Source organism: Drosophila kikkawai, chromosome 3R (assembly GCF_030179895.1).
Source record: "Drosophila kikkawai strain 14028-0561.14 chromosome 3R, DkikHiC1v2, whole genome shotgun sequence".
Lineage (NCBI taxonomy): Eukaryota > Metazoa > Arthropoda > Insecta > Diptera > Drosophilidae > Drosophila > Drosophila kikkawai.
Genome location: NC_091731.1, coordinates 26,075,528 through 26,101,793, shown reverse-complemented (window position 1 = coordinate 26,101,793; position 26,266 = coordinate 26,075,528). Strand labels below are relative to the sequence as shown.

At 48.1% G+C, this 26,266-nt stretch overlaps 5 protein-coding genes across 11 annotated transcripts; 2 read left to right on the top strand and 3 right to left on the bottom strand.

Annotated features, from left to right (window-relative positions):
• Position 1: 1 nt before the first annotated feature.
• On the bottom strand, positions 2 to 1,130 carry Jhbp5 (Juvenile hormone binding protein 5). Its single transcript, XM_017175823.3, has 4 exons — positions 983 to 1,130; positions 608 to 927; positions 483 to 537; positions 2 to 424 (listed from the first exon to the last, which is right to left on the bottom strand). The coding sequence occupies exons 1-4, from the start codon at positions 1,053 to 1,055 to the stop codon at positions 111 to 113; spliced, it is 762 nt and encodes a 253-aa protein (XP_017031312.1). The 5' UTR covers positions 1,056 to 1,130; the 3' UTR covers positions 2 to 110.
• Positions 1,131 to 1,682: 552 nt separating this feature from the next.
• Positions 1,683 to 4,727, bottom strand: IKKbeta (I-kappaB kinase beta). The gene is made up of 5 exons (XM_017176312.3): positions 4,543 to 4,727; positions 2,762 to 4,227; positions 2,536 to 2,705; positions 2,044 to 2,472; positions 1,683 to 1,981 (listed from the first exon to the last, which is right to left on the bottom strand). Exons 1-5 carry the CDS (start codon positions 4,652 to 4,654, stop codon positions 1,948 to 1,950), a joined length of 2,211 nt encoding a protein of 736 aa, XP_017031801.1. The 5' UTR covers positions 4,655 to 4,727; the 3' UTR covers positions 1,683 to 1,947.
• A 245-nt stretch (positions 4,728 to 4,972) lies between these two features.
• Positions 4,973 to 5,915, top strand: LOC108081101 (histone-arginine methyltransferase METTL23). The gene is made up of 2 exons (XM_017176097.3): positions 4,973 to 5,220; positions 5,287 to 5,915. The coding sequence occupies exons 1-2, from the start codon at positions 5,092 to 5,094 to the stop codon at positions 5,899 to 5,901; spliced, it is 744 nt and encodes a 247-aa protein (XP_017031586.1). The 5' UTR covers positions 4,973 to 5,091; the 3' UTR covers positions 5,902 to 5,915.
• A 480-nt stretch (positions 5,916 to 6,395) lies between these two features.
• msps (msps cytoskeleton-associated protein 5) lies at positions 6,396 to 17,281 on the top strand. 7 transcript variants are annotated; one of them, XM_017176091.3, is made up of 16 exons: positions 6,396 to 6,711; positions 8,104 to 8,879; positions 8,948 to 9,018; positions 9,303 to 9,622; positions 9,688 to 12,233; positions 12,293 to 12,530; positions 12,594 to 13,114; positions 13,792 to 13,884; positions 14,073 to 14,480; positions 14,542 to 14,731; positions 14,817 to 15,070; positions 15,127 to 15,457; positions 15,511 to 15,684; positions 15,753 to 15,891; positions 15,977 to 16,200; positions 16,408 to 17,281. In XM_017176091.3, the coding sequence occupies exons 2-16, from the start codon at positions 8,191 to 8,193 to the stop codon at positions 16,486 to 16,488; spliced, it is 6,279 nt and encodes a 2,092-aa protein (XP_017031580.1). In that variant the 5' UTR covers positions 6,396 to 6,711; positions 8,104 to 8,190; the 3' UTR covers positions 16,489 to 17,281. The 7 variants fall into 7 exon arrangements, with proteins under 7 accessions (XP_017031580.1, XP_041630456.1, XP_070143416.1 ...); XM_070287315.1 differs by lacking the exon at positions 6,396 to 6,711 and having other exon boundaries at positions 7,705 to 8,879; positions 14,829 to 15,070; XM_017176092.3 differs by lacking the exon at positions 6,396 to 6,711 and having other exon boundaries at positions 7,705 to 8,879; positions 15,980 to 16,200.
• On the bottom strand, positions 17,275 to 25,234 carry LOC108081099 (NACHT and WD repeat domain-containing protein 2). Its single transcript, XM_017176090.3, has 12 exons — positions 25,132 to 25,234; positions 24,614 to 25,023; positions 23,483 to 23,627; positions 23,192 to 23,417; positions 22,654 to 23,095; positions 22,332 to 22,532; positions 20,419 to 21,267; positions 19,953 to 20,345; positions 19,579 to 19,892; positions 19,423 to 19,526; positions 18,235 to 19,359; positions 17,275 to 18,177 (listed from the first exon to the last, which is right to left on the bottom strand). Exons 1-12 carry the CDS (start codon positions 25,232 to 25,234, stop codon positions 17,288 to 17,290), a joined length of 5,202 nt encoding a protein of 1,733 aa, XP_017031579.1. The 3' UTR covers positions 17,275 to 17,287.
• Between the last annotated feature and the right edge of the window lie 1,032 nt (positions 25,235 to 26,266).

Sequence of the window (26,266 nt, the reverse complement as noted above, 5' to 3'; positions counted from 1 at the left end):
GTTTATGTATTATATTCATAATTTATTTCACCTTTAATTGTGTGCTTATGTCTAGGCTAATTTTTGAACTACAATTAAATAATTAAGTTGGAATGGGTGGTGCTTTCTGCTTATTTACCCTTGCCCTTGGGCAGCAGAACATCGTAGCTGAAGGATGAGAACAGCTTATCTACGGAGGAGCTCAGGATGTCCTTGAGGGCTCTGGTCATCAGGGGACGTACTTCCTCGGCCAGAGCCTTCCAGTTCTCGTTGAGGAACTCGTTCATCCGATCACCCAGCGCCTTGTCGCCGTTGAACAGGTTGTCCAGGTGGATTTTCACGTCGGACAACTCGTACTTGACATTAACCTCGTTCATCTTCAAATAGTTGGCACCGTCCTTCTGATACTCCTGTCCTATGAGCTCCGTGCGCATTGTGATATTTACTGTAAAGAAGCGATGGTATTAATCTTTGTTCATTTTTATGTCTTGAGAGTATCTTACTCAAATCCACCTGGCAGTGGCCATCGCCCAGCAGCGGCATCATCATAATTTTACCCTAAAATAATCAGTTTTATTAAAGCTTTGCTTCCTGGAAGTGCGGTCTGCCTTCCTACTTCCCTACTGACCTTAATGCTGTACGCCGACTCCATATGCAGTTTGGGGAAGGTCAGAGACACTATGAACTTGAGCTTTGATGGTTCCAAGCGCAGCTCGTTCACCGAGTGCTTGGAGATCCCCGTCACCTTGACGTTACGGTACACGGAGTGCAGGTAGATGGCACCCGAGTCCTGGTCCATTTTCACCTGAGGCACCACCAGCGGCTCCATGGAGGGTATAAACAGCTCGGGAATTCCCTCCATCAGACGCGGTCGCAGAGCCTCAAAGGATTGCCGGGCGCAAGTGTTCAAATTGGGGGAATCGCGATAGCATACCTTCAGGAATGATGCTACAAGGATATTACAAAACTAAATTTTGGAATCAAAATCCTCGATTTTACTCACGTAATTTTGCCGACTCCCCCTGTAGGGCAACTCCTAACAGGAGCATCAGTCTTATTATGAAGTTTCGATCCATTCCGCTTTTTTTGTTCTGATTGCGGGCGATATCAAGCGAATTGTGTTTGCTGCCAAGCTGCGCCGCTAGCTTTTATAGCCAAGTCTGTGCCAGAAGCTGACGCATTCTCGGTTCTGCCGCTTGAGCACTTTCTCGTGACATTGCAGTCCTCAGCAGTTTTGCTTCAATTGACCAAGCCAAGCTGTTACCCACTCCACTTGACTACTATATACAGCCGTCCATTTGTGTGGTAAATACATATACCTCGCAGTTTTTATTTTCCCTGAACTAGGCCTGCTTCGAATTATAGAATAAATTAAAGTATATATCAATAAAGACACGACAATTTATTATATTTTTATTAAATTTTTCATCTATTTTTTTTCCCTTTATTTTTTTAGGGTCCCAATTTGAAATAAGTCTTTGTTTTACCACAAATGTGTTTTATAAACAGCCTTTCTATAAACTATAAATTCGACACAATACATTATATACTGGGATAATTGATACTATAATTAATTGTATGGCCATCTGGAAAGCAGGCAATATCAATTTAACGGCTGCTCCAATCGTTCTGGCCAAACTGAAAACAATTTTCGTCTGCCGTCATTTGTTTGCAATATGCAAAGTTAAATAAAAAGAAAACAATCAAACTTAAACAGATTTTTGTTTAATTCCACTGAGAATACAATAACATGCAAAACTTAAAACAAAACAAAAATGAAACAAATAAACACACACTTCTGTGCGAATTTGAGAAATTAAGTTTTTGGGAAGTCCTTCAAGAGAGACAAATCATCATTCGTTAAATGGGTGATAACAAACTAAAATTATGTATAAAAAAATAAATAAAAAATCGTTATGTGTATTTCGATTAAATTAAGGCACATGTTCTGAAGCGAACAGGGGGACACTAGGCAGGATCGACTTCCATCTCAGTCTGCAGCCTGAAATACCCAGAGATTATTTCGCGATTCAACAGTTAAAGTGCAGAAAAGGTTTAACTTACATCTTACTAATTCGTTCAGCCTCGGCGATAACGCTGTTTGTGGTTAGAGAATCAAATGGATCCGAACTGGGATGCCCGGTACCCATAGTCAGTCGGCTCATTTCGTCGCTCAGCTGAAGCATCGCCGGCGGAGCGACAGATATCGGGATCGGCGACACCATTGGAGGAAATGCTGCGGATTTGAGCATCTTCAAAAGCAGCTTGGAAATATCGCTCTTAATGTGCTCAAATTTCTCCAAGGCAGTCGGGACCGCCGACCTGCCTGCAGCAAAATGCAGGTGAAGGGTATCTATCATCTTGGCCTCCTTTACCAATGGCCCGTCGATGTGGAGCTTCTGATATGTTTTACCAAACTCCTTGGCCGCTTCCCTGAACTCTCCGAGGGAAATACTCCCACCATTGCGCAAGTACTGCCGCTGAAATCCATTGCTGCAGGATACAAGTTAGATGGCAAATTAGTTGATGATTTTCTGCTGACCCCTTTAGACTTACACATGGAATATATCTTTTTCGCCATAGTCCTGCAGTAGCTGCTTGGTGACATTCACCTTGTTCCGGGCTTGTCGCAAGCAGGAGTCGAAGTGGGCCAGGAGCTTGTTGGCACTATCTATAATGACTTCATAGCTAGCCTTGAGCTTCTCCCACTCTGCAGAGTCGTTGAGCTGAAAGAAAATGGGATTAAATTGAGTTACAAATACGGACGGGGCTCAATAGCTACCTGAATGGACGGACTTTCTGTTTTGGCTTCTGTTCGAAGTCCCTGCAGTTGGTCAAAGACGGAGGCAGTGGTCAGCAACTGTTTGTTTATCATATCCTTAAAGGGACTAGCGATTATTTCGTCTTCCAGCACTAGAGCATGCTCGTTGATTCCAGAGAGAAACATCTCCACCTTCGCCTGCTCCTTGCTGATTACGCAGTGCATGTCCAGAGCCAGGCGCTTAAGCAGCCACCTTTCCTCCGACTTGAACTTTGGCGTATTACATTTTAGCATCAGCGTCGTGAAAACAGGCTCAGAGACGCTGTACTTCGTGTTTTTGCCCTGAAACACATACACCATCACTGGGGGAGTGCTGCGCTTTGTCCATTTACGCGTATCCTTGCTGGTATCCCTCCACTCCTCTACATAGAGATCGATGGGCTTGGTGCTGGGCGTGATCTTCTTGTGCGGGTGAAAAGTGGGCAGCACCAGGTAAACATCCTCGATAGCCATTTCCGTGTCCCGAGCTATCACTCCAATCAGGCGCTCTTTAGTCATGTCGTCAGTAACGGCGTACTCTAGAAGTTTGCTGGAGTTTACCGAAAAAATGGTAAGCACCTTGATCTGAAGCAACTTGTCAAGTGCGGAGAATACGACTGGAACTGATTGTACTTCATCAGATGCCAGTTGCCCACGTCTCTTTTGGTCACTGTCCAGTGGCAGGCGGAGCCACTCAGTGAATTTCTCCGCCCAGGGACGAGACAGATGATGCTCGTTAGGCAAATGTTTTTGGTTTATGAAGCGACTGGGGTCCGCATGGTCCTCTGTAATGGCAATGACCTCTCTGGGCTTTTTTTCAAGACTCATAATGATATTCTTCGGCGTCTGGTGCGGTATGAAGGGCAGCTCGCCTATGGCCACCTCGTAAGCGATGATGCCCAGCGACCAGTAGTCCACAGCCTTGTTGTAAATGCCCGACACCACCACCTCGGGGGCAAAGTAGTTTCGCGTTCCCACCACGCTCTGCAAGATCGTTTTCTCGGGGGTGCCTCGTGCCAAGCCAAAGTCGGTTAGCTTGTACACCTTCTTCCCGTCGGCTCCGCGCTGGATCACAATGTTATCCGGCTTCAAGTCACGGTGGCAGACTCCACACTTCGAGTGCAGGAAGTGAACTGCCAGGCGCAGAGCCGCCAAGATCTCGCGCACCTCAAACTCCACCAGACCGTTGGCATTCTCCGGACTCTGCAGCCGCTTGCGCACGTCGCCCCCATTGCAGTACTCCAGCACGATGACCGGCAGCTTGGCAATGTGCCTGCCATTGAGGAAGTCCCTGAAGGCCGGGTCCAATTCGTCTAAGATCACGCCGGCCACAATGTGCGGCAGCTGCTGGAACTCACGCGTCCAGTTGTACTCCATATTCCAGCGCTCGCTGAGCTTTATCTGCTGATCGGCGCTCAGCGAATTCAAATCCTTAATGTGTTTGGTGGCTGGTGTTTATGGCGGTGGAAGATCAACAAACAAAAAGGGGTTTTAGTATCTGCGACGCAATCTGCCTCTCGGCTGAGTCAGCTACAAGCTGTAGCCTATAAGCTTCGAGCTACGGCTATCACATCCGGAGGGACCACACACACGGCAAAGGCGAGCGGGTGGTCTGCCTTCCTATCAGTGCAGCAGCGGAAAAGCGCTTGCATCAGCCCTATTTCTCGGAATCGCACACGAGATCCCCAACACAGGGAAAAGCATTTCCATATACAGTATACAAGTGCGTCGGTGTGCGCACCACAAAGTTGTTTATAGCTCACCGATTTCCTGGCCCCCGCTCAGGTGCCGCCAGTGGTGCACCTTGCCGAATCCGCCCTGGCCCAGTTCGCCGCACAGCAGCCAGTTCCCCCAGGACTCCATTTTACCGATCATTTTAATTTACGCAGCACCTTTCGATCGTAACGAAACCTTCCATCCCGGGAGAATCCAAACCTTTGTAGAGATGGGATAATATATCAACACATGAATCGATATCGATATTTTTTGGCAAACAAAAATAAACTTATAAAAATAAAACATTGAGTTGCTTCATTATCATATATGTATTATAATTTTAATATAGCTTTCCTTATTTTTCCTTAGACATCGTTTCAATCTTGGAAATACTTTATTTATTAATAGGAAAGTGTCATCGATTTGTTTCCATTTCTTTAAAGATTCAGTGTGACCATAATCTGATCGGTAAAGACACAGAGTTTATAAACATAAAGTGCCATCTCTATTCAAACAGGTTGTAAACAAAAACTGAAAACTGGAAAAATAGCAATAGTTAAAAGAAAAAAGAACTATTCCTGCATGCCCGAGCTACAATGCGTTTCCACATGAAGAGCGGCAGCGAGGACAACGATATTGTGGCCACCGCCACGGCCGAGCACATCCGCAAGTTTGTCTTCAGCAGCGGATCACCTGCCGAACGCCTGGAGATCAAAATACCCGAGGTGAGCATGTGATATTCCCCAGATGCTTATCCCGCAGCATCTAACGAGTGATCCCACGTTCCACAGCTGCTTCAGGGAGCATACTCCTTCTACACGTGGCCCTGTGCCCCGGTGCTGGCCCACTTTCTGTGGGAGCGTCGCCAGACTCTGGCCGGTAAGCGCATCCTTGAGCTGGGTAGCGGTACCGCTCTGCCCGGCATCCTCGCCGCCAAGTGCCGAGCTCAAGTGGTGCTGACTGACAACTGCATCCTGCCCAAGTCGCTGGCCCACATCCGGAAGTCTTGCCTGGCTAACCAGCTGCAGCCGGGCGTGGACATTGATGTGGTAGGCTTGAGCTGGGGCCTCTTGCTAAACAGCGTGTTCCGACTGCCGCCGCTGGACCTAATCATCGCTGCAGACTGCTTCTACGATCCGAGCGTGTTCGAGGACATCGTGGTCACAGTGGCCTTTCTGCTGGAGCGGAATGCCGGTGCCAAGTTTATATTCACGTATCAGGAGCGGAGCGCCGACTGGTCAATTGAGGCGCTGCTCAAGAAGTGGAAGCTGCAGGCGCTGCCCATCAGCATGGACGACATTGGAAAGGAGTCGGGCGTGGATCTGCTGGAGTTTATGGGCGGGCACACCATTCACCTGCTGGAGATAACGCGCGCCGAGAACGGCGGTACAATAAATTCTATATAACAATTATATACAAATCTTGTAAGAGTATTTTAATGGCGGATTATTTCTATATTGAAAACCCAATTTTTTTTCATTTAAGTTAATTCAAAAACCCTTTATATGACAAGAGGGAAATTATTGAATTATAAGATTACTGATTACAATACAATATAAAAATAGGTCAAACAGGAATGTTTCTTTAAAATTAAACATTTTTTAACAATAAAGGAGTCCTTTGATTTTCGCGCTTTCTATTAAACTGTTATACATTTGATTATGATAATCGATATTTTTAAATTTGAAAATGTATTGAAACTCACAACTTTGTTTCTCAATATTGTATTATTTAATTTTTTATTGCCGAATCTAAAATTCTTAACAAAACTGAATACATTTTTTTTATATTTTCGGATTTGAAAAGTGCGAAATGAAGATGGACGATATACTTTGCGAAATTGTTTGTCGATGACCCGTATCGATAATATTTAGACCCGCTTGGTCACACTGCGCGACGACGCTCGAGGAACTGCGAAATTTTTATTTATTTACCTCGCGCAATACAAGTTAATTATAGAGCACCGAAGTGCCACACAGTGCGAAAAACGTAGTTTATTTATTTATTTGTTATTGCTGCGACCGGCGTCCAGCAAACAAAATTATTCATTGTGTTGAAGTCGTGTTTGTGTGCGTGCCTCAGTACTGTGCCGTGTGAGTGTGTTGTGTGTCGCCTGCGAAAAATCGAAGTTATTGCATTGCGCAGCCTTTTGGGCCAGCTGTCCGCCGCCCCACAGCCCCCAACGGTTCAGAGGCCCTCTGATCTACATGCCGATGGTGAGTGTGCCTTTGCTGTGTGCGGTGTGTGTGGCGGAATGCACTTGAGTGCATCGAAATGCAGGGATTCCGTTCCGGCGGTGGGCGTCGCTTGCGGTTGTCGCAGATCTTTAAGCTTCTGGGCTCCAAGCTTCGCCATTTTGCGGTTTCAAATGAATAACCCTTGAAATTAATAGCAACAACAACAATTGGGAGCCCAAACAAACGGTAATCGACGGCATTTTGTTGACGCACATCCCCGCAGGAGAAACATTTGTTGTTGCGATCGATCCGTTAATTTGAAAGAGCGAGAGAGCGCCGCTAAGGCGAGCGAGATAGAGCGAGCGTAAGCTTGTTGGAGCGCGCGAGAGAGCGGCTGAGTCGGCGGTGGTTGACAAAGAGGGCGAGTCTATACGACTGCTGGAATGCTCTACCTGGGGATTATTTAAATCACTCACAGGCTTGCGTGTGTGTCACCCTCTTAGGAGAGGGAGCAGGGGCATCTGCCCGATTTATTGTCTCCAGCTCAGAAACAAATAGCTAGCGTGCTTACGCACTAACAGTGTTTACTCAATATAGTGAATAAAAGCGCCTGTGATTAGAAGAAATCCATGGGACGAAGTGCTTATACGCTTGCAATTTGCTTAAAGAATGTGTAAATATTTTAAAGTTTAAAGTAGAAGGCTTTTAAAATTAGCCAGTAAATCGCAAAAAATAATATCCTAGTTCGTAGTTCCAGTTACCCAGCTTATAATGGTTATTTTACTTTGTGATTTTGGATCTCCCAGTCCGCAGTGACACCTCACTTTACACTGTATCTCGGAAATTAAAAAATATTTATAGATATACCCAATAACTGGTAACAAATTCAAAGTTCCAAGTCTTAGGCGCTGCTCTTCAACAAAAACTTAAAAAATCGGCCGTCAACCCCCTTCAGAATAAAATGTCTACACCATTACGCATCCAATTAAATAGACATAATATAATTAAAACAAACCGTCTCAAGAGTCTGAGTTCACTTTAGACGGCGAGCTCTGTACTTCTTCGCATGATATCACCCATCCTGGTGACAAGCCCGCAACGAACCTTTCCGAATGGCCAAAATTTGCACGCTCCTATTTCATTTCTATTTATGCCCAAGTAACTGCACTTAAGTGATGGCATTCTAAATATGGACCGACCCATTTACTTTTTGTCGCCTCTCCTCAGCCGGCGGCTGCAGTTGCTCGGCCGGAACGGATGATTCCTTCTTGGCCTCCGAGATTTCATCGACGATTAAGCTCAATTTTGAAACATTTGCTCGATAGCTCCTGACAACCAGAATAGTTCTGCTTCACTGGCGTTCAGTTGATTTTCTACGAAATTACGTGTTATATTCCGTTTCTAATATTTTATTTGCTCTTTGTTCTGTAGAATGTTCATTGAGACAACCTTTTCCACCAACGAACACTGAGGAGAATCCGCTCCTCAGACTGTATTGAATTGCATTAAGGACACAACATGGCCGAGGATACTGAGTACAAGAAGTTGCCGGTAGAAGAGAGATGCGTGCACAAGCTGTGGAAGGCTCGCGTCGATGGATATGAGGAGGCGGCCAAGATCTTCCGCGAGTTGGACGATGAGAAGTCACCGGAATGGTCGAAGTTTGCCGGCCTAATCAAGAAAATGGTGGTGGACTCGAATGCCCTGGCCCAGGAGAAGGGTCTTGAGGCGGCGCTGATATTTGTAGAGAACAGCGGTCTCGCTGGTCGTACCGTGGGCGATGTGATGACCGGTATTGTTCAGAAGTGCATTGCAGCACCGAAGACGAAGACCAAGGAGCTCTCCGTCCAGGTTACGCTTATGTACGTGGAGATCGAGAAGCAGGAGGCTGTCGTCGAGGAGCTCGTCAAGGGAATGGAGGCCAAGAATCCAAAGATCGTCTCCGCTTGTGTGGCAGCAACTACATTGGCTCTCCGGGAATTCGGCCATAAAGTGGTCGGCGTAAAGCCGCTGATCAAGAAGCTGGCACCGCTGATGTCGGACCGAGATAAGGCAGTTCGAGATGAGGGCAAACTGCTGGCCGTGGAGATCTACCGCTGGATCGGAGCCGCAATGAAGGCACAAATCTCTACATTGCCGCAAGTGACACTCAAAGAGCTGGAGGATGAGTTCGATAAGCTGAAGGGTGAACGTGTAGAGCCCTCCAGGTGGGTTGTCTTGCCTCTTCCTCCCGCACTAGTTTTCACCTAAACTGAATTAATTTGTTTAATTTCAGATATCTTAAGTCGCAGCAGGAAAAGCAGGCAAAGATCGCTGATGCCGCTGCCACCGAAGATGCCTATCACGGTAATGACACAACATAAATTTTCCGCATACCCGACATACCCAACATACTCTTCCCAAAGGACCTATCCACACAGTTCTCCTTTTACAAGCTATTTTATATCCCTAACGAAAACATAATTTGATATTTTTAACCAAATGGTTAAATAAACTTCATGCTTATATATATTTATATTTATTTTTCTTAATTTATTGTTTATTGTTTTCATTTATTTCTTCGATTTTGTAAATATATATCAATATATAAATGAAATTCTTAATCTTAATTTCCTTCGCCATAAATGCAGAAGAGGATGGCGAGGCTTGCGCTGAGGACATCGATCCCATGGATCTTCTCGATCCCGTTGACATACTCTCAAAGATGCCCAAGGACTTTTACGACAAGCTCGAGGAGAAGAAGTGGACTCTGCGCAAGGAATCGCTGGAGGCTCTGGAGAAGCTGCTCACCGACCATCCCAAGCTGGAAAGCGGCGAGTACGGCGCACTGGTGAGCGCCCTCAAGAAGGTGATAACCAAGGATTCCAACGTGGTCCTTGTGGCCATGGCTGGCAAGTGTCTGGCTATGCTGGCTAAAGGATTGGCCAAGCGCTTTTCGAACTATGCATCGGTAAGAGTTTTTTTTCCTGAAATAGAACTCGAACGTGTCAACGTAAAAGCTCTCAATTATTTCAGGCTTGTGTGCCATCACTTCTGGAGAAATTCAAGGAGAAGAAACCGAATGTGGTGACCGCTCTCCGGGAGGCCATCGACGCCATCTACGCCTCCACCACACTTGAGGCCCAGCAAGAGTCGATCGTGGAGTCGTTGGCCAACAAAAACCCAAGTGTAAAGTCCGAGACAGCCCTGTTCCTGGCCCGGGCTTTTACCCGCACCCAGCCGACGGCGCTGAACAAGAAGCTGCTGAAGCTACTGACCACAAGTCTAGTGAAGACGCTCAACGAGTCGGATCCCACAGTTCGGGACAGCAGCGCAGAAGCCCTGGGAACTCTAATGAAGCTAATAGGTGACAAGGCGCTGAATCCACTGCTGACCGACGTTGATCCGCTTAAGATGGGCAAGATTAAGGAGTGTCACGACAAGGCGGAGATTAAAATTAAGGTGGCGGGTCCGAAGAAGGAGGCACGTCCGGCGTCAGCACCTCAGGCGAAGCCCAGTGCTCCAGGCAAGGCCACGGCTGGCAGTGTGGATCCCAAGCCCGTAACGCGGCCGGCCACTACAGGCGCACGAAAGGTTCTGAAGAAGCCAACTGCTGGTGCTGCGGCCGGAGGCGCATCTGCTCCAGTTGCCGCCACCAAGGCGTCTGGAAAAGCCCTCGCTACAGAGCGGGAAATGACCCCGGAGGAGGTACAAGAAAAGGCCGAGGAGATCCTACCAGTCGACATACTGAATGGATTAGTGGATGCCAACTGGAAGAGCCGTCTCGCCGCCGTAGAGCAGCTGCTTAATGAAATCACCGACTTCGATGTCAAGCAGCCGGGCATTTCACAGATCCTGGTACGAACCATCAACGGACGCAAGCCAGGCCTTAAGGAGATGAACTTCCAGGTCCTCAAGTACAAACTCGACATCATTCGCAGTGTGGCTGAGCACTACCCGCTGACCACGATCACCGTGGACCAGGTTATCAACGAGATAACCGAGAAGCTGGCTGACCCAAAGAACGGATCAGCCGCGGCCGATGTTTTATCCGCCTTCGCTGACGCCACCAAACTGGAGTATATCGTGGTCAAGGTGCTCAGCTTTGCCTTTGAGCAAAAGTCGCCAAAGGTGCAATCGGAGGCATTCAACTGGGTGAACAAATCCATAATAGAGTTTGGATTTCAGCTGCAGCCCAAGACCCTCATCGAGGATGTGCGCAAGGGCGTGCAGAGCTCAAATCCAACGGTCCGAGGCGCTGCTATCCAGCTCGTGGGGACCATGTCCATGTACGTGGGCAGTGCCCTCATGATGTTCTTTGACAGTGAGAAGCCTGCTCTGAAGTCCCAGATCCAAGTGGAATTCGATAAGTACGTCGGCCAGAAACCGTCAAAGCCCGTGAGGGGCGTTCAACGGGGAAGCGGAGGAGGAGTTAGTAATTCCGCAGACAACGAGGACGATGATGGAGCAGCCGGCGAGGATGAACCCACCAACATGGCTGACCTATTGCCTCGCGTTGACATTTCGCCGCAGATCACAGAGGCCCTGCTGAAGGAGATGTCCGACAAAGACTGGAAGACCCGCAACGAGGGGCTGAACAAGCTGCAGGTTATCATTGCAGACGCGAAGCTAATCAAGCCCACCATCGGGGACTTGGCTCCAGCGCTGGCTCTCCGCCTGGTGGACTCCAATGCTAAGATTGCCCAAACTACGCTCTCCATTTGCGAGCAGCTGGCCACGGCCATGGGTCCGGGGTGTCGTAACCATGTGCGCACCCTCTTTCCCGGATTCCTCCACGCCATGGGCGACAGCAAGATTTTCGTGCGGACGGCCGCTCTCAATTGCATAAATAGTTTCGGCGAGAAGGGTGGCTACAAGGAGTTCTTCGAAAGCGAAATGATTGCCGACGCCCTAAAAAGTGGTTCGCCGGCCCTGAAAGTCGATCTGTGGGCCTGGTTGGCAAAGAAGCTGCCCGTTTTGCCGCCAAAGTCCGTGTCCAAAGAGGATCTCCATTCTATGGTGCCGCACCTCTATGCGCACATTTGCGATCGCAATGCGGACGTGCGCAGGAACGCCAACGAGGCGGTGCTGGGTATTATGATCCATCTGGGATTCGATGCTCTGAACCGCGCGCTCGACAAGCAGAAACCCGCGTCCAAGAAAGACATTCAGGCAGCTCTGGAGAAGGCGCGGCCCAACTTGCCAGTGAAGCCGCTGCCGAAGGGCAAGCAGCAAGCTCCCATACCCGAGGAGCCCAAGGCCAAATCAGTGCGCGGAGGTGGTGCTGGAGGAGCGAGTGGCGGAGCGGCTGGCGTCCAAAAGAGTGCTTCTGTACGGGCAGCCGGAGGGCAGGACAAGCTGCCGGCACCGGCACGCAAGAAGGATGAGGATATCGACACTTCTCCGCTGTTGGCTGTGAATAGCTCCAAGAATCAGCGGCTGCTGGACGAGCAAAAAATGCGAGTCCTCAAGTGGACATTCACCACACCGCGTGAGGAATTCACAGAACTGTTGCGCGAGCAGATGATGGCGGCCAATGTGAACAAGGCGCTAATTGCCAACATGTTCCACGATGATTTTCGGTGAGTGGTAAATCGCTACAACACTTCTCCATTAAGCCTAATTACAAATTCCCATCCAGCTATCACTTGAAAGTCATTGAGCAGTTAAGCGAAGATCTGGCTGGGAACAGCAAGGCGTTGCTGTGCAATCTGGACCTGATACTCAAGTGGTTGACGCTGCGCTTCTACGATACGAACCCTTCTGTGCTAATTAAGGGCCTCGAATATCTGGTGCAGGTCTTCCAGTTGCTCATCGACCTGGAGTACATTCTGGCCGAGAACGAAGGCAGCTGCTTTATACCTCACCTCCTTCTAAAGGCAAGTATTTGTCGATTGAGAAAAATAATATGAAAATGGCTCACTTTCAGTTCGTGCTTTCAGATCGGAGATCCAAAGGATGCCGTCAGGAACGGGGTTCGACGAGTGCTGCGCCAAGTTATTCTGGTCTTCCCATACGCAAAGGTCTTTGCTTATGTGATGGAGGGTCTCAAGTCAAAGAACGCCCGCCAGCGCACCGAGTGCCTGGACGAGCTGTCATTCCTGATCGAGTCCTACGGCATGAATATCTGTCCCCAGGCGTCGGTACGTGAGATCGCCCGTCAGATCTCTGACCGAGATAACTCCGTTCGCAGTGCGGCCCTCAACTGCATTGTCCAGGTGTTCTTCCTATCCGGTGAAAAGACCTACAAGATGATTGGACAGCTTAACGAGAAGGATCTATCGATGCTTGACGAGCGCATCAAACGCGCCAAGAAGACTAAAAAGCCAACGCCACCGCCCACTGCCGTGGAGATGCCCAGTAGCGGCAGGTCGGCGGCACCTCAGCGGCAGGACAGTATCGAGATCGAGGACGCAGTGGTGGGCAATGGTTCCGATGAGCTGCCGCCACCGGATGAGGAGGGGTAAGTGAGCGTGGTAGGATCGGAGGCCTGCCTCCTATACAACAACCAGTCCATTTACCTGTGTACCTACAGCCGAGGTTTGGAAACTGCTGCTGCTTCTGCAGGCAAGGCTAGTCAGGCGGCAAGAGTTCCCCCATCCCGACTAAAACCATCCAAAATTCCCATACTAAGGAAGAGGGCTTTGTGAAATGTGTTATTTATATTGTTATGGAACTAACAACTCAAAATTTGAAATGCGTGTCTCGAGCTGCAGAGCTTAGAATACATCAGACTTCTTCTTATATATAATATAAACAGAGAGTAGTTGCTGTAATATATTATTAAATAGTATCCTCATGGTGCAGGCAAAGTCAGAACAATCCACAAGATGGATGACGGACCTACATTTGAATTTTCAAATGCAAGAAAGTTTTCTGCTAGCCACAAAAATCGTACAGGCAGATGATCTAGGACGCTTAGGGGAAGAAATACATGGGACGTTAGGGAAGTTTTTTGATTAAGATTAAGATGGTATTTGGTCGTGGTTTATGGCGGAGATACTAATTATAATAAGCTAGTGGTTTCCAGCCTCGGGCTTTCTCAATATATGAATATAATATGTATATAATTCTTCTATAATATTCTTCGATATTTTTCGTCGATTTCTGTTGATTTTCGTTTCATTTTTATTGACTCAGTTTGCAGTTAAATGTGCGTGGGCACAACAACCACCTGACCGAGCGGAGTGCCACGAATGTGGTTGCCTACTTGAACTCCCTGACACGACAGGCGTAATTGGCTTTCTTTTATAATTTATATGTGTTGTTTTGTTAATTACCTTTTGTGTTGTCCGTTGCCGTTTTTGTTTGTCAAGTCGCCTCCGCCTTTGTTGTTATCGTTAATGCTGTTGCGTAGCCTTACAAAAAATGCCTTTTCATACGTTTAGCTCATGTTTCACTTTCCTTCCGAAAATCCACAGAACCTTTGACCAGGCGCCCTCGTCGCAGCTACTTCTCCTGCAGCAGCAACTGCAGCATCTACAGCAACAACAGGCCCAGCAGAAATCCAGCGGACCCTTCGGCTTGGACTCGCAGGTGATAGACGATATTGAAAAGGACTGGGTACGTGTGGACCAGATAGAGCAGAGGCCGCTACTTAACGTAGACATCTCCGCCTTGGACGAGCCCATCAGGGTTAAGCCCACGCGTGTCGGCGTGCACTATCCGCAGGAGAAGTTCGATCGCCTGATTTCGCGTCAGCACTACATGAACACATCCCCGTCGTCCACTGGCACAGTATTGGCTAGTGGAATCTCGCCGTATCGCAGTCCCATGCGAATGCAGCTCCAGCAATTCGCGCCCCAGCAAATGGAAAATAACATGCCAAAGTGGGTTGTACAGAGACATTGCTCCCTTGAAAATTCTCTATTTTGTATTTCAACTTTTCAGTTTGGCCGATATGCTGCCCAAGCACGATCCGCAACTGATAAAGCTTATCAAGGGAGTGGGCAGCACGGATACCGTGAGGGCACGTTCTGCCATTACCGAGCTGGCCATCATTGTGGAGTCACCCGAAAAGCAGGCGGTTATGCGCGATTATGAGGAAATATTTGTACAGAATGTACTGGCACAATTAAAGGTAAGTTTAATCAGATTTAATTGAGATATATAAACCGTTTAAACCGTAAACGTTTTGTGATTGATTTCGATTGATCTACCTGCAGAATCTCTCACAGCTGCCCTCAGCTCAATCTGTGGTCGTGTATCAGCCGCTATTGTCCATTCTCTACCAGTTTTTCCATGCCAACATTCTGGGCAAAACGCTGAGCGTGGCCTGCGTTAAAAATCTCATGTCAGCCCTGCTGAATCTAATGGCCGATCCAAAGTTTGCCGTGGGCGATGACAGTCAGTATAACAAGGTGATCAATGGGATCTGCCTTAAGGTATTGGACAAGGTGGACTTTACGAATTTAAACTGGTAAGTCGGGAGTCATTATACGTACGATTAGGGACTATTATATGAACCACTTTCAGCGCTTTGATACGTTTGCTGAGAGAAACTTGTCCGGAGGCCAAGTTGCCAAAGTTCACGGATCTGCTGATGAAGTGTATCTGGCGCAACGTAAAGATGCTGGCCGAACGCAGCAACGAACTGAACTACGATGCGGTTATCCTGGAGGTTCACGAGTTCATGCTGGCCCTGCCCAGCACTTGGTGGCAGAACCGCCCGTCAGACACTCCAATGCGTACGATCAAGACAATACTACACAACATGGCCAAGGTGAAGGGCAATGCCATATTGCAGCACCTCAACCAGATACCCACTCACTCGGAGCTGCATACGTATTTGATACGTATTCTCAAGGTATATTTTATATCGGATTTTCCCTGAGGGGTAATTTCTAATTAAACTTGTAGAACTTTCAGAAGGATGGTGCCTTGGCCGGGACTGGAGCCTCGCCGCAAAAAGCCAAAGAGGTCGCCGCCAAGCGTATCTCGCACCAGACTCACGACACAGTATCACAGATCTTCAAGCTAATCTCGGACAAAGATACCAAGCAGCAAGGTCTGCAGAAGCTTTACGACTTCAAGGTATGATTGTCATGCATAAGCATTCCCCTTGTGGTGCCTACGAAATATATTTCATCTTTTAATTGCAGCAACAAAATCCCGACATAGACCTGAGCACCTTCTTACAGGGCTCCAGCGCCACTTTCCACAAGTACATTGAGGAGGGCCTAGCAGAGATTGAGCGAAATCAGAATGCAGGCTCTACCCAGGCGCCGGATAATCGTACGGGTGAGTCCAGTGCCTAACACCCAATTTCTTCTACTAACCTCAGGCAATTGCTTTTGTATTTGTGCTTAAAATCGACGTACTGCAGCAGCTACCCGTTCTTATCTCACAGATGTCAACTACCAGAACAGCGCCCACGATGCCGATTACTGGATGGATCGCCTGCAGTGTCACATGACTGGTGGAGCCGGTAAACTGTCCTCTGGCCATTCAGGAGATGATGGATCCAACATGCTGGACAACAAGGTGGCCGATGAGAATCTGTGCCTGAACGGCATCAATTCCCAGAAGACGTCGCTTATCAAGCGAGATGTAAGTATCAAGTAGATGTAGCAAAAATATATATCTGTATTAGCACCGAGTTTCAGTGAATCGATTTCTTCTAAAAAATACATCGATTAAAATCGATTCCAGATATATATTTGGGCTATAAATTGATATTCTGTTTGCTATATCGAATTCATATAATCAAGTGAACATTTTTTGACCAAGAGTTGCCTTAAATGATCTCTCTTTTAGAAACGTGACATGTCGCCCAATCGGTTGCAGCATCTGCAGGCCAAACTGGCCCAGATCAAGGAGAAGAGCCATGCCCAATAAGATCCCCTCAAGTGGAAAGCGTTTAGCTAAAGCCACTCAACAACACAACCACACACTGAACACGAGCCAGGCCTCGTACACTACATCATGAATCATTTATTATTTAACATAGTTATATGCTTACGGAATCGGCACATATATATATTCACCGTAATAGTGCTTAGTAACAGCAGCAGCAGCAGAAGTGCGTGTCGAACAACGGTAACAATAATTAACAGATCACACTATTATTATCTCCAACTACTTGTACTAATTAACAATTGATCGGTCTACATGTATTAGCACTGAGTTGTGTTTCGTATGCGATTCAATTCGATTCGATTGGCTAAGTTGAGAATGCGATAGAGACTTGAATTAGAAAGACAGCTTGTTTGCGCAAATTCGTTTAAAATGATCGGTGAAAGCAGTTAGCATGTTAAGGGATGGATTCCTGTTACACTACGTCTGGTTATGTTTTACACACCCACACACACTCTCTCTTTCTCGCCTCACATTGTTTCAAATTGTTTCTAGCCAAGCGTTGGGCTCAGTGCGCGCTAAAAAACTAATTTATACTCGTAATTAGCTAACCGTAGGTTTTACAAAAATAGTCGTTACCAGTTACTTTAACCATTGTTTAATTGTTAATTTAAGCCAACTTCAGTTTTAACCGTTTAGACCCAACTGTTTTTCGATGCCTCAAGCACGCAGTAAACGCAGGCTAACAACACACACACTGTAGACACGCAAGCGTATTTTTGTAACATCTCATGAAGTAAATATATGCGAAAATAAATGTTATATTTATAAACTATCCGAGTTAGTCGGCCACTGGCACCACCACGTCCTCGGTTATCTCCGTCAGCAGCTCCTCCTCGTCGCCGTCCTCGCCGCCCTTGCTGGTCTTGGCATAGCGCGAGGAGATGGTCGCCACACGAATGGCGGCCTTGAAGCCCACCCGGGCCTTCATCTTGGCCAGCTTGGCCTTCCAGTTCTCGTCGCGTGACGGCAGATCGTTGAGGTACTCTATCATCTCCTCCTTCTTGGGATCCACAATGGCCAGCACGGACATGCACCCGTCAACGGTGCCCAGCACAATGGCGCGACCATCCTTACTGCTCTTGATCGCCGTCAGCTCGGCCTGCAGCCGATAGTTGGCTATCATCTCTGTGTCCGCGGTGCGGAACACGCGAATTGTCTTACGTCCGCTGTGGTAGTACGCCACATACTCGTCATTCTCCGTAAAGATGCAGATCACGGAGAAGACGCCCTCGGCCACCTTGGGAATGAAGGTCTTCACTGTGGTGCCCTTGCGCAGCTCCAGCATTTCCAGTCCTCCACGGGTGGGGGCATACAGCCCGCACTTGCCGTCCCGGGTGATGCTGCCGCCCCACTTGGCGATGGACCGGACGTGCTTCTTTGTCTTGATGTCCATAACGCTCCCCTTCTCGCTGCTTATCACCGCCACTTGGTTAGCCTTGTGTGGCATGGGGACCAGTGATATGACCTCCTTGATCGAGCAGCCCTTTAACAGGACCTTCGACACGAACGCCCCGTTTGTGGCACTGTAGACGCCTAGGCAATCCTTGTTGGATTTGTCCACTGTGACCACCACAATGTAGGCGTTGTCCGCTGTAATAACCGATTGCCGAAAGGGCATGCCGGTGATCATGCGTATGGGGAAGTCGAAGCGGAAAAGGATCGCACCCTCTGCAACGATATATTTTGTGGGTTGAATTTATTTACTAATTTTATCCTAAATCTCACCTGGTACTGATCGCATCGTTGTTATGGCAGTCAGCCGATTGGCCTCATCCGATAGTCCGCCAGCAGCCGCCGCCAGAATGTCCCGCTGATTGATGTTCGGCACGGAAACCGTGAGAACTTTGTAGCCGTAGTCCATGAGGGTGATCTGCTGGATGCCGGGCTGGTCATCCCGAAAGACTACCTGCTCGGAGACCCGGTTCCAGACGAGGAACTTGCCCGTCTCCGACGATATGATATAGCGGCCGTCGGGCGTGATCTCGGCATGGGTGACGATGGCTCCAAGAGGACTGTCGGCCAGCTTGGCCAACAGCCGACCGGATCGCGTTTCCCAGACGCCCACACAACTGCGGGTGACGGTCACCGCCATGTCCACCTCAGACAGACTGATGTCATCGATTTGCAGCTCGTGACGATCAATGACGTGGACCTTCTCGAATATATTGTTGATGTTCCAAACCTTGACCGATCGGTCGATGGAGGAGGTGACCAGATTGTTCCAGTTGCCGATGGTCAGCGGTTCCAGCTGAATGATGCGCCCGAAGTGGGCGTCTAGTACCTTGGCCAGTTGGCCGGAGTTGAGGCACCACACGTAGAGATTCTTGCGCACCCCGGCCACTGCATAATCCAATTTGGAGCTCACCATGATCGAGTTGGACTGCATGATGCGAGTGGTGATGTTGCGCACACCATGCGGCAGCGGCAGGTAGAGGGCGCCCTCTGTAAGTCGGGACTCCACATCGGTTTCCTTATCCCGGCCGCCAAAGTCCCAGATCACAAATCCCTTGCCAGCCGTGCCCAGGAGCATCCGATCGTGCTGATCCAGGCGTAACTGCAGCAACATCTCCTTTTCGTCGTTCTCGAATCGCGGCAAACTCTCCACCAGAGTCCAGCAGATTTCACCAGTCGCCTCATCCTCAATGAAGTCAAAGACGGACACCTCAAAGTTCTCCTCGTTTGCACAGCCATAGGCCCTGGTCCTCTCCTTGTTCATTACCATGGCGCTGAAGAGCCGCTGGGAGTTGGAGGAATTGCCTCCACGGCACGAGTCCAGCCTCAAACGCATGTCGTTGATGGATCCCGACCAAAACACCACATTGTAATCCGTTGGATTGAAGAACTCCATTGCTAAGTTAGGGATTAAGTTATAATCTTAGCTTTAACCCCGTCTGTTTTCTGTGTAATACTCACTCAAAATCTCCCAATCATCGTTGTCTCCTGGAACCTCAAAGGTATCCACTAGATTGCCGCGCATGTCGAACTGAGCCCAACGAAGCTTGCAGGTGATGAACAAGCTGTAAGGGAAATTTCATGAGTATCCTGTGACATCCCACAGAAATAACTCACTTCTGGTTGAGCAGGAAGAGTCCGCTGACAGGTCCGTGGCTCTCCTCAAAGGGGCTGTTGATCACGACGAACTCGCTGGAGAGCATGTTGAGCAGCACTGTCTGGTTGTTGTTCGAGTAGGCGGCGGCCCACTTGTTGTCCGGACTCAGGACCAACTGCTGCATAATACCCTCGATTCCGGGATTCACATCGCGGGTGAGATCGGAAGTGGACAGGTCGAAGGTGATAAAGTGGGTGGATATTGATACCATGTAGCGCCTGTCGCTGGTTAAGCAGAAAGCAAACACCGCGAACTGGTGGCCCTCCAGGGAATACTACAAAGGGGAGATGAATCAAAGGATATTAATACTATCTATCCCACGACTAGGTCCTACCTTGAGCGGTCCTCCTGGGGTGTGCAGACAATGGTTGACCGGAATGAGGGCACAGTCCTTGGGTCCGCTGTGATCGCAAGCGCGCAGCAGCATCTTGATATTGGGATTTCCCCCGATCTCGGGCAGCAGCCGCCCGATGAGCTGCGGGGCCAGCATATTGGGATAGATGGCCAGAATGGCTCCACCCAGGCGCAAGGCATCCGCCACTAGCATCAGCTCGCGTTTGGCCTCCTTGTCGTCCGTGTTGCTGGAGGCGTCCTCGAAGTCAGCCAAGACTGCCTGAAGTGGACAGCTGGAGAGCTTGGCGTGCAGCCAGTCGTAGTTGAAGAGCACGTGCTCGAACAGGTCCTTGAAGCGACGCGAGCGTACAAAGTGGAAGGGCAGCTCACCAAACTATCAGAAATCAAGTGTTTTAATATAGTTTTTACAATATATGCAGAAGCATTTCCCCAAATTTCCCAAATACCTTGCGTAGATTATAGCGCTTGGAGAGCCCGTCCTTGCTGCTGAAGACCAGCGGCTGAATGGGCACTTTGCGGTCCGCCGAGCCCTCCTTGTCCGCCAATCCAAACCTATGACGCTGGATCTCCGTAAACTTGAAAGGCTTCGGCACTCCGCCGCCCCAGATACCCAGGTAGTAATCTGCAATCATGGAGTGGAAGTAAATGGCCATGTTCATGTTCTTGAAGTAGCGTTCCTTGGCGGTGTCTCGGAATTGCCTGTGATACCAGTTCATCACGTTGACCCCATCTGCCTCCCGTTCACTCAGATAGTTCGGAAGATCATTGCGGATACGGGTCCAGAGCAGAGGGGGAATACGACGCACCGGCGGCATGTGGTATTGGTAGACATCATCCAGCACCTTGTCGTCCAACGAAATTAGATCCTCCAGCTCGCTCTCGGATAGGCCAGACTTCGAGGCGGTTATATAGGCCAGGGCATGGAAGACGAGAATGCGGCCGTGTTGCTTCTCCACCCGCTCGAACAGCAGCATAATAGAGTCCATCACCGTGTTGGCCAGGTGCGTCTCCTGGGGACGCGTGTAGCTCCGCCAGCGACAGATCTCGGCGAAGACGAGCTTCACGAAAATTGGTAGCGAGCACTTGCTGATGGCATTGGCCACCAGACGCCACTGGTAGTTGTTTAGGTCCCTGCAAGCCGTCCTCATCCACATCTTGATCACGTTCATGGCCAGCTCTTCGCCCAGCGCCGTCACCTCGATGAAGTTCTCCTCGACGTCGATCATCTTGCACAGGACATGGTACTCGTGGGACACCGTTGGGTTCGCTGGCTCATTCGCGCACGAAATGATGATCTGGAAGCAGTCGAAAACGCATCTGGTACACAATTTCATGGGGATTCATTAGTGAAAACCATGCGAGGATCGCCTCATGCAGAACGGCCTCCTTGCGGTGTCGTTTTGGGTGAGGTGCCAGCAGTTGCTCTGGTGGCGGTGGCGAGTGATTTTGCTTAGCACGCACAGGTCAAGCAATTGGAAAAACTTACACAGTTTCCCCATTTGGGTTTTTGGGTCATGCGGATTCAGGTACCCGTGTATGTACAGGACTAATGAGGATTGTGATGAGGGTGAGATTGGATTGAAGCAGGGGATCAAGTTCGAATACAGAAGGGGCTGTCCCGTAAAAAGGGAAGGACCTTTATACTAAGTAGATCACCAGAGAACACAACGAGACTAAAATCTTCCTTCAAAAGAATAAACTGTAGTAAACTTCAGAATGAATATCCCTTTCACACGATTAAAATTAAATAACAAGACATTTTTAAAATGTAATGTTTGACTAATTAATTTTGGAGAGAAATACTTTTTAAATGTTTTGAGTTAAGGGATACTTTTGAAAATTCCAATTGTTATAAATATAAACATAATAATACAAACTCAGTTTAGAACTAAAAAGCCCTTCAAGTGTTGAGAAATTATGGAGTACAAATCTAGTGTAAAGATAATCGTTTTATATGGGATATTTATCGATTTTAAAACTATTTTGAAGTTGAAAGAACGTTGTTAAAAATATATTAGAGTCGACGTTTTTAAGGTGCAGTAAAATATTTAATATAGAGAGTAAAAATATCATGCATATAGTGTCAGAGAGATCATAGGGGATTCATTGTATTTACATATAAAATAGAGAATATCATGCACTAAAGGTGCTGAAAAGGAATATCATGCAACGAGGGGTATATATAATAGGTTAAAGCAGGACCTAAGAGATAATAAGGGATTGGTTGTATTTACATGCACTTAGGGCCTAGAGGAATATCATGCATAGAGAGTTACGTAAGTCACAAATAATTCTGGTCAGGAATGCACATGCAGGACTCGGAGTGGAGTCCACAGCCTGACCGGGATGGAGCGCTCACCTTACAATGCGGCGGCAGACGCGTGGGTATCCAGGATACCTTGTTCGAGTCTTGGGTGCCCGTCAGCTGGTCGACTGAGTCGAGGTAGAGCGTGAGCGGCTGGGCGGGGCTGGCGTAAGTTAGTAATTGCTTAAAATGTGCTGTTAAGGGGACAAGATCATCGGGGATATTCTCGAAGGGTAGCATGTAGTTGTAAGAGATCTGCAGTTCGGATAAGGGTGTGGGTGTTGTTGTGAATGCATGTGTGGGTGTGGGGGAGGAGTAAGAGGGAGAGGGTTAGTTCTGGGATACAGGCTGGTGGCTGCTTCTGGATGGACTTCACCTGCTGACAGATGGAAATCAGGGTGGCCGTCAAGGCACTGGAGTCCGGCGTGGTGCCCAGGAAACGGATGACATTGATTGGCCGAGCGTGGGCGAACCATTCGCAGGCCACGAGGGAAGCGCTCTTGGAGAGCAGCGAGGTCTTGCCGCAGCCTCCGTCGCCGAAAAGGACAAGTGGCTTATCTGAATCCCCCAGCATGTAGCGCTTGATACGTTCGCAACTTTCCTCGCGCCCGTAGAATATTTTGACCGAATTGTTGCAAGCGTGCAGATGCTGAAGGATCTCAGTTACTATCTGCCCCTGTGCACTGGAGTCTTCTTTGCGCATCGCCCTATCCACCAGCTTCACCACGTTCTTATAGAAATGCGAGATGAAATGATTCAGGTACTCTTCATGCGTCTCAATGTCCAGTCCCTCCCGTCCGATCCACTCCACGGTGTATCTGCAAAGTCCCGCCCCATCAGATTGGATTAGCATCCGGCTACGCCAGTTTCCATCACTTTGTAACATCTCGGCTCACGTGCTACGCCTTCCTTACTTCTGGGCATTGACCGCCTCAATCTTGGCTGGCAGCCGGGTGTCTCTCAGGTCGCTCATCAGCTTGGCCGCTTCCGTGTCCAGACTGCGATTGATGATGTCCACAAATAGCGAGGCCTTCTTCAGGTTCTGCAGGTTGATATTGTTGATATACCGTACGTAAGCCAGGCAATGGTTCTTCGTATTTTTCACGCTCAGGATTCCGTTGATCACCTCCCGCTCGGTCACTACACGCGGATCAGGGATGTTCAGCTACCACTACGATCGCTACCAGCTAAGGCTACGCACTCACCCGACATGAAGTAGTTGTGCACATCTTCCTTGGACATCTTGTTGCTGGCCCCCAGGGAGGCGGCCGCCTTGCGCAGCAGCTTCTGCATCTTGTTCAGGGTGTCCCACCACACCGCCTGGTCCTCTGCCTGCAGCTTGGGAACGCGCTGTGGAAAGTAGGATAAACGATAGTATAGTCTTTTAATTTATTATAATGTATGCAGATTTGTTTGGCTTCCCGAAGCTAGTTTTCGTTAGGATATGGGATCCTACGGCAAACTCCAATGGAAAATTAAATAAACCTTGAATAGGTTTAGATACGTTGACTAAATATTCCATTAAACATTAAGATTTAGTGATCTTTATTAAACATTATTTAGTTAACTTTAAACAAGATAGAAAGCTAACTTTGGCCAGCCAAAGTTTGTATACCCTTGCAGGTAACAATTAAAATATATCATAACTAAGCCAAAAATGCATTAATTTCAATTCGGAAAGCAGTTTTGTGTTAGTTTTTATTAATTTAAAAAAACTGCATACCAAATTTAAAATTTAAAGAAATCAAAATTTTTGGCCATTTTTGCTTATTTTAATGATGTAACCCCTTATCAAATTTCGCAAAAATGACTAAAAAATCGATTTCTTCCGGACATGTCTAGAAAGATTCCTCTGTTGATGCTGATCAAGAATATATATGGTTTATGGGGTCGGAAATGATTCCTTAACTTAGAAAAATATTATTTTGTATTATAAAATCGGATTTTTTATATTAAAAAACTTCTTGATTTTTTTAAATTGATAATATCATAACTCGGCCAAAAGAGCATTAATTTTAAATCGGAAAACTGTTCTGTCCAAGATTTTCTACAGTTAATAAATCTGCATACTTCATTTAAAAATTTTGAAAATTTAATTTTTTATCAAAATCAAAAAATTTAATGATGTAACCCCTTATAATATATTGCAAAAATTGCCAAAAAATCGATTTTTTCCTGACATATCTAGAAAGATTCCCCTGTTGATGCTGATCAAGAATATATGTATATGGTTTATAGGGTCGGAAACGCCTCCTTCACTGCGTTGCAAACTTCTGACTGAAATTATAATACCCTGCAAGGGTATAAAAATACGGAAGGAACTGTGCCAAACTCACCTTATTGTTAAAGTTAATCAAAATGGACGAGATGGGCTGCAGCACTGAGATGGGGGGCACTGCATTGCTGTCCTTTTTGTACCATAAATCGAGGAGGGCTCGGTCAACGCCCATAGAGGTCAGCTCCTCGCAGATCAGAGCCAGCTCCGAGGAGACAATGTACGTGGGTATGGGTCGGTAGCCGTACTTCTGGCCCAGAAACACAATGAAGTTCGGACCCATCGAGAGGCGCTGACAGTTCTTGATTTCGCGCATGCACAGCTCCGTGGTCATGTGATCGTCGGTGGCCTCGTCTCGAACTCCCCAACGCATGTCCACTACCTGGAACTCCAGGCCGTGCTTCTCGCGACAGTAGTCCTTGATGCGCGGATAGCACTTGGCCATCAGCGTGTTCCGCTCCATGGTGGTGTCTGCGAAAATCCGAATTACATAACCAGGCACTGCTCACACTTTTCACACTTGGCCGACACCCGGCAGCACATCGGCAAAGGTAGAATAGCTAGTGTCTGTTTACCCACCCGTGAACGTGGAGCTGGTGAAGATGCGCACGATTTTCGAACTAACCGGCGGCAGGGACTCCAGGGAGCCCAGGAATATCGAGTCAATGGTACGGTCATCCATGGCTGTCCACTGTTGGTATCTCTGTCTGCTCCAAGTGCCGCAAGTGCAGCTCCGCGATTATGTTCCGCAGCCTTTGAAATCCAATATGTGTCTGCGCCAAAACGGAGACCCAGAAAGTGGCGTAAAGTCGCAGCGGCTGTTTGATCGATAATCCGGATACGTGGCGCATTTGACAGTCGCCTAGTTGACGGTTGTTTTTGAGTTCAGCTTCGCTGACAGCGCACGGCAGTGCGCGGCCTCAAAACGGAGACTCCCCGGGGGAGGATGAGCCGGGATCAGAGTTTCCCCAACAACGGGCAACACCTGTTGATCCCCTCCTTGATTGGAAAGCCATTTCGACTGGCTTTATGGATGTCAGACGCCTGATTGATGTCTGGGCCTCCGGCTTTGACATACAACAAGTGTTTTCAAGTGCTCGGGGCCTTCCCCCAAAAAGCGGGCAACTTGCGTGCCTGGCTTTCATTCGTGACCGATCCGGGACTTCAGGCGTGGGCGTGGGACCACCGCTGGCTGCAACTTTCAAAGTCACCCGGGATGGCGACTGCGAAACGGTGCCACTTAATGGCTTTTCGGGCTCCGGCCTGGGCCAGAGGCTTGGGTAAGTGGGTGCCAGATTTGTAGCCCCTGGTCTGGTCTGGATGTGGGCCCGGCTGTGTCTTACACATTTGACCTCGACCTAGCAGCGTGCGTGTTTACCCAAATAAATCCTCGGGGCTGGTGAGCTTAAAAGGTGGCTTGGCTTACTGACTTCTTACCCGGAAGTTCTGTTTTGGGCCAAGTGCTGCTCGTGTGCCATTTTTATACCCTTGCAGGGTATTATAATTTCAGTCAGAAGTTTGCAACGCAGTGAAGGAGACCTTTCCGACCCTATAAAGTATATATATTATTGATCAGCATCAACAGCCGAGTCGATCTAGCCATGTCCGTCTGTCCGTCTGTCCGTCTGTCCGTCTGTCCGTCTGTCCGTCTGTCCATCTGTCCGTCTGTCTGTTTCTACGCAAACTAGTCCCTCAGTTTTAAAGCTATCTGAAT